This window comes from Macaca fascicularis, chromosome 16 (genome assembly GCF_037993035.2).
Source record: "Macaca fascicularis isolate 582-1 chromosome 16, T2T-MFA8v1.1".
NCBI lineage: Eukaryota > Metazoa > Chordata > Mammalia > Primates > Cercopithecidae > Macaca > Macaca fascicularis.
The window spans coordinates 69198777-69213084 of NC_088390.1; the positions used below are offsets into that span (position 1 = coordinate 69198777).

A 14308-nucleotide genomic window follows, 5' to 3' on the forward strand; every position below is an offset into this window, starting at 1 on the left:
TAAATATTTTCTTTCTCTCTCTCCTTGCTTTCTGGGAAGTCAGATGTCATTCTTACCTTTACTCCTCTTTAGGGAAGGTGTTTTTCCCCTCTGGCCTCTTACAGGATTTTTTTCTTTATCTTTGATTTTTTTTTTCCATTTTAAATATGATATGTCCTGGTGATGGGGTTTTGCATTTATCTTGTTTGGTGTTCTCTGAGCTTCCTGGATTTCTGATTTGGTGTCTGACATTAATTTGGGGGAAATTCTCAATCATTATTGCTTCAAATATTTCTCTGTTCCTTTCTCTCTTTATTCTCCTTCTGGGTATTCCCATGGTGTGTCTATTGCACCTTTTGGATCGTTGTCTCATAAGTTCTTGCATGTCCTGCTGTGTTTTCTTTTCTTTTTTTCCCAATCTTTGTTCTGTTTTTCCATTTTGGGCAGTTTCTATTGGGATAGCCTTAAGCTCAAAGATTCTTTTTCTTTTTTTTTTTTGAGACAGAGTCTTGCTCTGTCGCCCAGGCTGGAGTGCAGTGGTACGATCTCGGCTCACTGCAAGCTCTGCCTCCCGGGTTCAAGCCATTCTCCTGCCTCAGTCTCCTGAGTAGCTGGGACCACAAGTGCCTACCACCATGCCTGGCTAATTTTTTCTATGTTTTAGTAGAGATGGGGTTTCACCATGTTAGCCAGGATGGCCTCGATCTCCTGACCTCGTGATCCACCCGTCTTGGCCTCCCAAAGTGCTGGGATTACAGGCATGAGCCACCACGCCCAGCCAAAGATTCTTTCCTCAGTTGTATCCAGTCTACTAACAAGCCCATCAAAGGCATTCTTCATTTGTTAGTGTTTTTCATCTCTATGATTTCTTTTTCTTTCTTAGAATTTCCATCTTTCTGTGTACACTGCCCATCTGTTCTTGAGTGCTGTCTATTTTACCTGTTACAGTTCTTAGCATATTAATCATAGTGTTTTACATTCCTGGGCTGGTAATTCCAACATCCCTGCCACATCGGAGTCTGGTTCTGGTGTTTGCTCTGTTTCTTCAAACTCTGCTTTTCACCTTTGAGTATGCCTTGTAATTTGTTCTTGGTAACCAGACGTGATGTACTGGGTAAAAGGAACTGCTATAAATGGGTTGTTAGCCGTGTGGTGGTGAGGTGTGGGGAGAGGGGAAGTGTGCTAGAGTCCTTTGAGATTCTAGGTCCCAGTCTGAGTGAGCCTGGGCCTCTGGACTGTGAACTTCACAAGTGCCTCTCAGTTTCTCTATCCTCCCCCTCCCACCTTAGGTGGGACAAGATGGCTGGAGAGGGCTGGAGTTGAGTATTTCCCTTCTTCCAGTTCGGTATGGGGCTCTGATAAAAGCTCCAAAGGTTAGGCTCTGGTTAAATAGTTTTTCCTGAGGGCAGACTTTGTTAGGAAGAACAGAAAGCTCTGGCTTACACCAAAATGGTTACTTCCCCCTCCCCCTGCTGGAAGCATGAAGGAATTTTTCTCTGCTATTCACTGTAAGCACCCGCTTGCACTCCTGGATAGAAACCTCACCGAAGGGTGGGGATACCCCTATGACGGGGTCCCCCTGGAGTTTCTGACTCTCAGACTTGTCTACACTGAGCCTCCAGCAGTTCATTAACTACAGCTTAAGGTTACTTGTCCAGCACTGGTTTCCACAGAGCTTTCTGCTCAGGAGTCTCTGCTCCGGTAAGTTGTGATTCGTTTTTTTCTTTTGTTTTGTTTTATTTTTGTTTTTGTTTTTTTGAGATGGAGTCTCACTCTGTCGCCCAGGCTGGAGTGCAATGGTGCGATCTCGGCTCACTGCATCCTCCGCCTCCTAGGTTCAAGTGATTCTTAAGCCTCAGCCTTCTGAGTAGCTGGGATTACAGGCATGGGCCACCACGCCCAGCTGATTTTTGTATTTTTAGTAGAGATGGGGTTTTGCTGTGTTGGCCACGTTGGCCTCAAACTTCTGACCTCAAGTGATCCGCCCACCTTGACCTCCCAAAGTGCTGAGATTACTGATTCTGTCTCCCTCTCTCTCCAATTTTAGCGGCAGTGATTTGCTCTGTGACCTCACTTCTCTTATGGATCTAAGAAGGGTTGTTGATTTTGCACTTTATTCAGCTTTTTACTTGTTAAAAGGAAGTGACCACTTCAAGCTCTTTACATACTGAACTGGAAAGTGTACTAAGTCTTTGAAACTTGGTGTGTGTTTAAAATTAGGTGATATATTACCCTTTGTATTTTTTTTTGGTACTGTGTCTTTGAAATTTGGTGTGTATGTTACAGGATATGTTGATTAGAACAAGCCACCTGTTCATTAGCCACAAGTGGCTTGTGACTTCTATACTGAACAAAATAGTATTAGGTTGGTGCAGAAGTAATTGTGGATATTGCCAACGAAAGTGGCAAAACTGCAGTTACTTTTGCACCAACCTAACAGCTCTAAATGGAAGACTGTTTGCCTGAGAATTGAGTGATTAACTGTTATCTCAGGCATAAATCAACTTCCCACCTGAGGGTAACTAACTTTTTTACAATATTAGAAATGCAGTCCAAATACCCTAGGTGAGTTAATTCACTAGGTGGTAAAGATCAGCCAGTAGGCATTTACCTCATGTTTATCAGTCCTAGGTAAAGCAGTTCCTTCTTATCACAGGGTTGCTTGATATTTAAATTAGGGGCCATTTCCTCCAAGACCCTGATTTTTTTTTTTCTCTCTTGTTATTAAATTACTTCTGCAAATGTGAGTGTGGAGCTTGCCAGAATTTTTTGGTATTTCTCTGTGTCCAGTTGCCCACTGATGCATCTTGCTTTTGTCCCCAACAGCAGGGCAAACTCAACCCGGGACAAATGAGACTTCCAACTCTCAGCCAGGTGCAGTGGCTCACGCCTGTAATCATAGCACTCTGGGAGGTGGAGGCAGGCAGATCACTTGAGGTCAGGAGTTCGAGACTAGGCTGGCCAACATGGAGAAACCCCATCTCTACTAAAAATACAAAAATTAGCTGGGCGTGGATCCCAGCTACTCAGGAGGCTAAGGCGGGAGGATCGCTTGAACCTGGGAGGCGGAAGTTGCAGTGAGCCGAGATCGCACCACTGTACTCCAGCCTGGGCGACAGAGTGAGACTCCATCTCAAAAAAACAAAAAGGCTTTTCAGCTCTCTAATACTCCAATTTAGTGGCAGGTCTTCTCAGAGAAGTAAGCTAAATGGATATTGTCAGACTCCTGCCAGCAGAGACCTTCTACATTTCTTAGATCAGGGAGAAAAGGGAATGCCTTCTCGCCCTGCCCCTCCAACATACTTTAGCCCGTGGAGGCAGAGTGGCCACATTTCTTACCTGAGATTGCTGGTGCTTCTGGTAGAACTCAATCATGTTAAAGTCACCCAGGTCAACCAGCAGGCCTTGCTTACACATCTCACAGGTCTTCACGGCACCAAGATCTGCTCCTTAAATTAGATAAAAGAATTATATGTACATATAACCATGGGTCTGTTTGTGTTAGCACTTTGGACAGGTGATACTTGGAGAGTGAACTTGTGTGTGTTATGAATTCTGAGCTTGAGTGACCTTCCTTTAAAGCCAGCCATCTTCTGTAGAACATGACCTTGAATCTGAGAGCTGAAAAATTTCCTTTGTAGTCATCTATTATGCAAGCTTCATAGAAGTGAAATTCCTATGACTTTTAAATAGCAGATCTTGCTTTCTATTTAAACATAAACATGATGGTTCATAAACTTGGAATTGCTGCAGAGAGGCTAAGAGTCTGTAACACAGGTGTTTGTAAAAAGAGTGAATATTCGGCTTTTTTTTTTCTTGCAGACCCAACACAGGTCCAAGTAAATAAATTAGTGAGGACCAAAATAGATGGTAGAAGCTATTCTCGATCAATGGCTTAAAAATCTGCCTTTGCTCCTGCCAGGTAACATTCCCACCTGAGAACAGTGAGGGAGCGAGGGGCCAAGTGTGGGCGCTAGTTACAGGAGTACCTGCGGCCAGCTCATCAACCTGAGCTCAGACTCATCTGGGAAAAGAAATATGAGAAGGCTTCCTTTGTTGCTGTTTTTATAAAAACAGGCATTCTACATCAGCGTTTTTATCCTGCTCCCCAAAGCGAAAGTGGAAGATGCAGAACTGGGCTGTTATGTCTAAGCAAACATTCTGTCAGACAGGTCTTTTGTCCCCCCTTAGTTGTGGCTTTTGACTAATGATGTACTGGTGTTTATTTTATGCATTAGAAAATAGAAGACCTATAAGTTACCTGCATGTGTTTGGTAAAAATAGGGCTTGTGCAGTTTCATACCCGCATTCTATTTCCCCACTGGGAATATAAAGAAACAGTAAATAATAGAGACTTTCAAAGGGCAGGGATGAACAGTAAGTAATCCCTTATCTACATTTTGTTTGCTTGACTTTTTTTTTTTTTTTAGCATCATTCAGTAACACTTTAGGCTACCGAATGTCCCATGTGTCTTCCGATAGAATCCTACTGAACACATCCATACAAGCATTGACATTTATGAGCATAGCAGCATTTTCATGACATGTTTCATGGGTAACTTTTTCTGTGTTAGATGTTAATTGGCCCAAATTTCTAGGAAGATAAAGGATTGCATGGCAGAGTTGTTAACCAAAATCCACTCGTTTCTTCCCTCTCTGAAGGACTGAATACTTTGCTCATTGTATGGATATGCATTTAAGCTTCTCGATCAGTGGACTTACATTTCTTATGCTAGGGAAGTTGCATAAAATGGGCTGCATGGGTGAGACAGTAATATGATTACCCCACGTGTTCGTTCTGATTCCATGGTGTGCTGTTCTTGGTGAGGGGGCGTGGCAGCATCTCATGAGGACAGAATAAAGCTCTAAGTCTCCCCGCAGCCTAGAATAGTGATGGCTAAGGAGAAGGATATGGAAGAGGGGGAGAAATAGGATCTGGCTGTGGGGTGATACATTTTCAGAGAGGTGTGTCTGAAAGAAGTCACAGCTATTTTCTGATCAACTTGCTCTTTGCACTGACGTTCCATGCTTTTTTTTTTTTTTTTTTTGGTTAAAGTTGATCTCATTCCTAAAGCCATGCTTTAAAGAAATCTTCCGTTCTCTGCCCAGAAAACTACAGCTGACCTACCGATGTGGTTGTATTTAGGTTATAACCTGCTCAGGGAGTTGAGAAGGGGCTGCACACCCAGTTATAAGATGCTAGGGAGCTGACAAAATCCGCACGTGGGAATTTATCTCATATGGTTCTAGACAATCAGATCAACGCTCTTATCCCTATTGCTAAAAGGCAGCTTTGTTTAGTTTCTTAGGTGACCCCCAAATAAAAGGAAGTAGCATGCGTATGCTGGGGGTCTCTCATGAGGGACCTTCTGAAGTATTTTGCTGGGTGTCTGCTAGCTGGGCATGGCTACTGTGTGTCTGCTGAGCTGCCACCACTGACCCACTTCTTCTATTTCCTTCCTCCTGAGAGGCGATCTTAGCATCTCTGCTCAAGCCTCAAGCAGAGGTAGAATTCAATAGTATTTGTTTCCAGAAGTATTTTCTCAGATTTAAAAAAACCAAAAAACAAACAAATAAAAAAACACAACTCCCTCCCATAAAGACAGTTTTTATGAGCAAGAATCCGGAGCTCAGCCACGTGTCCCTGAGTCGCTGTTCTGCGGAGGAGAGTGAGCTGATGACAAGGTTCCGAGGCCCACACCGTGGTGCCTCGTGTTAATTACATGTCGTGGCACGTTCGCTGCACTTCCTTCCCCACCTACCTGATGTTATTTTCACTTTCAGCCACTTTTTCAGGCACTCTTGATGAACAAACCGCAGGCTTCCCACACAGCCACAAGGCTCCAGGAGGGGGTTGCTTGGGGAACCCCCGGCTATCTGACAGATGCGACACAAGTCTCCCTCCTCCTCGGAGTCCTCCTCCAGGAGACTAAATGGAAAATAAGCCCTCGTGACCAGGAGGCTACATGTTTACAGTTTCTACAAATACCAGTTCCCAGGGCATTGGCAGTAAAGGAAGAGGGCTCCTGGCACTCACCCACTGCCCCCTCTGACCCTACTGAGATGGTTTTTAATAATAAAGGCACAAATTCTCTTTTTTGTTTTGAAACAGAGTCTCACTCTGTTGCCCAGGCCGGAGTGCAGTGGCACAATCTTGGCCCACTGCAGCCTCATCCTCCTCCGGCTCAGGTGATCCTCCCACTTCAGCCTCCCAAGAAGCTGGGATTACAGGTGCATGCCACCACACCTGGCTATTTTAAAAATTATTTGGTAGAGATGTAGTCTCACTATGTTGCCCAGACTGGTCTTGAACTCCTGGGCTGAAGTGATCCACATGCCTTGGCCTCCCAAAGTGCTGGGATTCTAGGTGTGAGCCACTGGGACTGGCCGAGGCACAGATTCTTGTAACAGGCTTCTTTGCAATTGTCGGTACGTGTGAGCTGACCTGGAAGACCAGCATGGCCACCATAAATCAAGAGGTAAAGGGATATGGCTACAGAATCATTTCCAAACTGCAGTCAAGGCCAGGAGCCCCTCTCCCTGCCATAGGAAGTTGGTGGGGGTGGCATACTGGTAAGTGCATAGGATTCGTGGTCAGGGGGCCTGGGTTTGAGGCCAGCCTCTGAAACTTGTCAGTTGTGTGACGTTGGATAAGTTCCTTAATCTTCCCAAGACCCTGTCTCCTGTACAATGTACACTGGGGGTCTGTACAATGAGGGTCATGGTGATAAACGCCACTGCCACCTGCTTCCCAGGGTTGTGGCCAGGCTGGCTGTGCGTGATGATGAGGAACATGTTCTGCAAACTGTAAAGTACATCTAGTGTCTGGCAAGGTGTTGCACACAGAGTTCACTTAATAGATGTTGGTTTAGGTGAATGATGAACCAATAAACCTGGACACAAGCTCCCGAATAACACCACACATGCCAACAAATGACGTCAGCATTCCAGAATGTAAGCGGCTGGAATCTGATGAAGATAAGAACTAATGAAAATGTAAGTAAAGATATTTGTGTCTAATAAATGGTGAGTGAAGAATAGCTGGTCGATGTTTATGTTGGGAGGTTTTAAGAAACCTAAGGCTATTTTCTTTCGAGTCCTCGTGGGACTGGGGGCCGTCTGGTCAAGGGAAAGAAACTGGCTAGAGACTAAAATCAAAAGAGGAAGAAATGGACATTGCTCTGGATGTAGAAATATATGCTCAGTTTCTTGAAAGACCTTTTTCCCTATGAAAGAGCAGCTCAGTGTAAAGGAGCAGAATTATAGTTTTCCATTATGGACATTCTCAATAACTTAGACATTTTCAACATTTAGACTTTAATACATTTCAACATAGTTTCCATATTTTCATAAGTAATTAGGAAGAACATGTGTACATGGGAGTCAGTGCTCCAACTGGTGAAGATAAACTAGAGGGAGACCTTGAAAGTTTGAGAAAGTAGGCAGAAAAGTGGTAGAAGATTTGTTGTTGTTGTTGTTGTTTGTTTTGAGATGGAGTCTCGCTCTGTCACCCAGGCTGGAGTGCAGTGGCTCAATCTCAGCTCATTGCAACCTTTGCCGGCTTCAAGCGATTCTCCTGCCTCAGCCTTCTGAGTAGCTGGGATTACAGGCATGCACCACTACACCAGGCTAATTTTTGTATTTTTAGTAGCGATAGGGTTTCACCATTTTGGCCAGGCTGGTCTCGAACCCTTGACCTCAGGTGATCCGCCTGCCTTGGTCTCTCAAAGTGCTGGGATTAGAGGCATGAGCCACAGCACCTGACCTAGAAAATTTTTAATTTGGGCAAGTACGAGGGATTTGCATTTGGAAAGAAGTGCTGTAAATCAGTGGTTTCCAATAGAAAATAAATGACCATCGGGTTCACCGGTAGAGATTTTACAGATTCCTGGGCTCCACCCTTAGCAGTTCTGGTTCAGTATCTGGGGTCCAGAAACCTGAATGTTAAGATGGTCATGCAGGTCTGAAGATCACTGATCTCAACAGGAGGAGGAAGGGTTCTATGGTGAACTTGTTATGGTTGATAAATATCTGACTCTTAACTTAAGGTCCTCCATCTTCTCAAAGGTATAAGTGGGGATCCACTGGCTACCTTACTTTGTAAAAAAAAATTTTTTTTTTTTTTTTTTTTAACAAATAAAAGTGAAGAAGAGACAGAAAAGCACAGAAAAGAAAAGGAGAATCAAGCATAAAATCAATACCCCAAAGTAACTGCTTGTTAATAGTTGAGTCTGGCTGGGAACAGTGGCGCACACCTGTAATCCTAGCACTTTGGGAAGCTGAGGCAGGAGGATGGCTTGAGCTCAGGAGTTCAAGCCCAGCCTGGGCAACACAGCGAGACCTTGTCTCAAAAAAAGAAAAGAAAAAAATATCTTTTGGTGTACTAGCCTCTGGTATTACTTCTGTGCACATATTGTTTTACAGAATTGAGACTGCTTTTAGGATTAGCTCAAGATAGCAGGCTAAGCACCCCCATCAGTCTCCTTTCCCACACAAATCTCTTAAAAAGACAAAAAAAGAAAATTAAATAGAATGAATCCACAATAGTGCTGGAAAACAAGCAGGCCAGAAATGAGGAATTCTTGGAAAGTTGATGAAGATATGATGATATTGACTAGAGGAAAGGAAATGGCAAACCAAGGCATTCTCACAGAAGCATCGAGAAGGGAAGGGCAGAACCAGGGAAATTCCAGGCTTGGGCTGCACCAGTGCAGGGGATGGGAGGGTACGAACTCAAAAACTGCTTCAGCACGAGGGGACCAGCTGCTGCCCACTTTCAGATACCCTGTGATGCAGGCAGCACAGTGCCTCTCCCAGGGGAACATTCTGTCATTGTATTCCAAAGAAAGGGAACTCTCCATAAAGGTCAAAGTTTTTTGTTTTGTTAGAGACAGGTCTCACTCTGATGCCCAGTGGCAATCATAGCTCACTGCAACCTCGAGCTCCTGTGTTCAATTGATCCTCCCACCTCAGCCTCCCAAGTAGCTGTGACCACAGGTGCACGCCACCACACCCAGCTAATTTTTTCTTAGAAACAGGGTCTCCTATGTCGCCAGGACTTGTTTCAAAGTTCTGGCCTCAAGCAATCCTGTCTCAGCCTCCCAAAGTACTGGGACTGTGGGGAGTGAGCCACCCCGCCTGGCCACAGGTCAAAGTTTTTCAAAAAGTTCATGAATGACATTCAATTACACAAAAACCTCCCATTCAGGAAAGTGGATCTCAGAGGAGAAAAAGCACACAATTGCTGGGGACAGCATGCTGGCCACCTCTCTCTACTAAACCACCCATTCCTTCCTTCATAAAACAACTGGGGGCCTCCTGTCACATGTGGAAACCACCAGCATGAATGAGAGGGGACAAGGAAAATAAGTCAGCTGACTCTAGAGGAAATGAATTGTTTAATGAAGGGAGGAGGTAATTCTCAGGAGGATTCAGAGGCTATTGGCAGCTGCTATGTAAAAGGAACAACGAGAGATAAGGAGGATTTCTGGGGATTTAAAAAAATGTGATTAACAAAATAAAAAATTCCAGGTGAAACAATATTAATAGACAAAATATAATTCAGGCTAAAAGTCTAAAGCTAGATATTGATCGATCCACCAAGAAGAGATCAGCCATGAGCTTTAATGCACGAAATAAAAGCAAAATTCTTATACATGCAAAGGAGAATGGGCAAATCCAAATCATACTGGGGGATTTTAATCAATCTCTTTTAGAAATTGACAAACTCAATGGAAAAGAATAAAGTATGAAGGGTTTTTTTATGTTTGTTTGTTTTTGTGACAGGGTCTCACTCTGTTGTCCAGGCCGGAGTGCAGTGGCAAGATCTTGGCTCACTGCAGCCTCTGTTGCCTCCTGGGCTCACGTGATCCTCCCACCTCAGCCTCTCAAGTAGCCGGGACCACGGGCACATGCCACCACCCCCGGCTATATTTTTATTTTTATTTTTTGTAGAGACGGGCTTTTGCCATGTTGCCCAGGCTGGTGTCGAATTACTGAGCTCAAGGAATCTGCCCACCTTGGCCTCTCAAAGGGTTGGGATTATAGGTGTGAGCCACCGTGCCTGGCCTGAAGGATTTTAACATATGTATTTTATATATATATGCCAACAAAGAGAGAAGAGGGAATGTACAACCTTTTCTAATGCCATAGCATATTTATAAGTATTGAATATGTATTAGGGCACAAAAAATACTGTTCATATTTTCTGAGATCATAATATAATTAAATTAGGATGGGCAATAAAAAATTTTGAAAAGAGGGTAACAAAGAGATTTTATATATATTTACATATAGATGATATATATTTATTATAGATAATTATACTAAAAATATATTTAATCTATATGTGTATATATAGAAATATATATGTATACACATATAAATATATATGTATAAATATATACATATATATATTTTTAGAGACAGGTTCTCACTTTGTCACCCAGTCTGAAGTGCAGTGATCATAGCTCACTATAGACTCGACCTCCTGGGCTCAAGGGATCCTCCTGCCTCAGCCTCTAGAGTAGCTGGGACTACAGACATATGTCATTACACCCAGAGAATATATATATTTTTGTAGATATAGGGTATTGCCATGTTGTCCAGGCTGGTCTTGAACTCCTGGCCCCAGGTGATCCTCCCACCTTGGCCTCTCAAAGCACTGGGGTTAATGGCATGAGCCATCATGCCTAGCCATCAAATATTTTTTAAAAACCATAAATCAGCCAGGTGCGGTGGCTCACACCTGTAATCCCAACACTTTGGGAGGCCGAGGCGGGCGGCTCATGAAGTCATGGGTTTGAGACCAGCCTGACCAACATGGTGAAACTCCATCTCTACTAAAAATACAAAAATTATCCGGGTGAGGTGGCACCTGCCTGTAATCCCAGCTACTCAGGAGGCTGAGGCAGGAGAATCGCTTGAACCTGAGTGGTGGAGGTTGCAGTGAGCCAAGATCACCTCACTGCACTCCAGCCTGGGTGACAGAGTGATACTTCGTCTCAAAAAAAAAAAAAAAAAAAAAAAAAAAACCAAACCATGAATCAACAATAAATGTGTATAATTGATGGAACATTTCAGGCAGATTAATAGAACAGAAGTGAAAGTCCAAAAACAGACTGATAAGGATAGTGTATGCCAAAGAAAGCATTTTAAATTAGTAAGGAAAGGATAGAATGATTGTGGATTAACGGGATAAACGTTTTTAAAAAGACCTTAGAATCCCATCTAATACCATACACCAAAATATAGTCCATATGAATTTAAGTATAGCTACCAGGTATTAAGTGCCTACTGTATACTGGATAGTCTATGACACACATAAATGTTTAAAACCTCATTTAGTTTTCACTGTTCTTTGAGGAGTACACATTGCTATTTCTGTTTTCTGGATGGAAAAACAGATTTTTAGAAATGAAGGAAACTGGTTGGGTGCGGTGGCTCACGCCTATAATCCCAGCACTTTGGGAGGCTGAGGCAGATGGATCACAAGTCAGGAGTTCGAGACCAGCCTGTCCAATATGGTGAAACTCTGTCTCTACTAAAAATACAAAAATTAGCCATGCATGGTGGTGGGCACCTGTAATCTCAGCTACTTGGGAGGCTGAGGCAGGAGAATCGCTTGAACCCAGGAGGTGGAGCTTGCAGTGAGCCAAGATCGTGCCACTGACTCCAGCCTGGGCAATAGAGCGAGACTCCGTCTCAAAAAAAAAAAAAAAAAAAAAAAGCAGTGAAGGAACCTGCCAGAATCATACAGCTAACAGTTGGTAGAATCAGGAATGAAATCTAGAACCATAAGACAGCAAAACCCATGTTTCTAACCACTACGATATATGAAAGGAGAATATAATGATACTAGACAAAAATAATTATGGATGTCTGAGTGAGCATTGGAGTTTCTAAGCATGGCACCAAATGCGAAAGCAGTATAGGAAAATACTGACAGATTTGATTGTAAGTAATGTTAAAATTCCACTACATCAAAAATATATACATAAAATGTAAAGTAAATAAAATGGGAAAAGTAAAAAAGTATCTGTAAAATATTTGACAAAGAATTACTCTTTTTTTCTTTTTTTTTTTTTTTGAGACGGAGTCTCGCTCTGTTGCCCAGGCTGGAGTGCAGTAGGGCCATCTCAGCTCACTGCAGCCTCTGCCTCCTGGGTTCAAGAGATTCTCCCACTTCAGCCTCCCAAGTAGCTGTGACCACTGGTGTGCGCCACCACGCCCAGCTAATTTTTGTATTTTTAGTAGAGACGGGGTTTCATCATGGTGACCAGGCTGATCTCAAACTCCTGACCTCAAGTGATTCACCCACTTCAGCCTTCCAAAGTGCTGGGATTACAGGAGTGAGCCACTGTGCCCAGCCAAGAATTCCTAATGACAAACATTAAAAAGCATAGAAATTCCTGGAACTGGAAAGGGCATGTAGAAAGAGGACCCTTATAAGGTGGTGGTGAAATTGCTAACGTGTAGAACTTTCCTGAAGCACGATTTGACAGTATACATTAAGAACCTGAAGACCCTGCGTTCCTTTCATCAGCAGTTACACATTTAGGAAGTTTTTCTAAGTAATTAATTATGGATGTACTCAAAAAAGGAGACTGATCAAATCATAATAGACACATTTAATACAAACAGCCCTCAAAAAAATTGACGTAACACTGTAAGATGAGAAAAGGATTAAAAAGCATAGGGTTTGGAAAGAAAGAAATCAAACTACTAATATTTTTCACAGTTGAAATTATTTTGTATTTTGGCAAAAATACAGAGAAAACATATAGTCAGTTGGATTTCTACATCTTAGCAACAAAGAGTTAAAATTAGAATTTAAAATACTGTTTCAATAGCAAACAACAACAAATAAAAGAACCAAGGGATAAATGACTTTTATGAATAAAACTGCAAAACTATACTGAAAGACATTAAAGAAGACACAAACAAAAGTAGAGATATTCCATGTTTATCAAAGAAAAAGTCAATATCGCAAAGATGTCAATTCTCCCAGAATATTCTATAGATTAAATGCAATTCCAATAAAAATCCCAACAAGTAGATTCTTAAGTGTACAGTCAAGGACTCTTTAAAAAAGTAGGGAAGGAGGCATACATCATCACATATCAAAAGTTATAAAAGCTGCAGGCATTAAGACGGAATGGTATTAGGTTAGGGAAAGACAACGAAAGACCAATCGAACAGAATAGAGAGCCCTGAAACCGGGGCCTGTTGAGGCATGTTCCAAAGGAGAGGTGGCTGTGCGGATCAACAGGGAAATATCCCAAACACTGGCATATTTCATATTCATAAGGGGGAAAAAATAAAGCTTACTTCACATCACATATTAAGAACCACTTCACATTTAAGTCCAAATCCATTTCACATTAAGTCCTAAATACAAAGCTAGAAACTTTACAAGAAAATAGGAAGAATAGCATAATGATACCAGGTTCAGAGAAGGATTTCTTAAACAAGACAACAAGATACAAATTGCAAGATACAAATTGCAAAAAGAAGATGGGGCCGGGCACAGTGGTTCATGCCTGTAATTCCAGCACTTTGAGGGGACGAGGTGGGCTGATCGCTTGAGGTCAGGAGTTCGAGACCAGCCTGGCCAACATGGTGAAACCCCGCCTCTAACAAAAATGCAAAAATTAGCTGGGTGTGGTGGCACATGCCTGTAATCCCAGCTACTGGGGAGGCTGAGGCAGGAGAATCACTTGAACCCGGGAGGCAGAGGTTGCAGTGAACTAAGATCACGCTACTGCACTTCAGCCTGGGCGATAGAGCGAGACTCAGTCTTCAAAAAAAAAAAGACATCATAAAAAGACAAACTACAAATTGGGAAAAGATATTTCCAACACACAACTGTTGAAAGATTAAATTAATATGCCAAAGATATAAAGGTATTTAAAATATATATATAAATACTCTAAAAGAGAAATGAGCAAAAGACATAGATATTTGGCTAGGCAAAGTGGCTCACGCTTGTAATCCCAGCACTTTGGGATGCTGAGGTGGGAGGATTGCTTGAGGCCAAAAGTTTGAGACCAGCCTGGGCAACATAATGAGACCCCATCTCTACAAAAAAATGAAGACTTTAATATTTCACAGAATGGAAAACACAAATGGTCATTTAATATTTAAAAGAGCATATAAAATGCCTAACTTCATTAAGTCATGAAAATGAAAATGCAAACTAAAGCTACAATATCATTTTATTCCCATCAGACTGGCAAATTTGAAAAGCCAATCAATACGAATGTTGTCAAAGATGTATAACATTAGACATGACTTGGCCGGGCGCGGTGGCTCAAGCCTGTAATCCCAG

The 14308-nt window shown here is 42.5% G+C and overlaps 1 protein-coding gene across 7 annotated transcripts in view; it reads right to left on the minus strand.

Moving 5' to 3' along the window:
- The window catches only part of MARCHF10 (membrane associated ring-CH-type finger 10), a 112017-nt gene that overhangs the window by 18821 nt on the left and 78888 nt on the right, over nucleotides 1–14308 (minus strand). For all 7 annotated transcript variants that reach the window (XM_045374605.2, XM_045374606.2, XM_065531821.1 and 4 more), the window contains 2 exons: nucleotides 5742–5908; nucleotides 3319–3428 (listed from right to left, as the gene is read on the minus strand). In XM_045374605.2, coding sequence (XP_045230540.2) covers nucleotides 3319–3428; nucleotides 5742–5908 — 277 coding nt within the window. The remainder of the gene's footprint in view (nucleotides 1–3318; nucleotides 3429–5741; nucleotides 5909–14308) is intronic.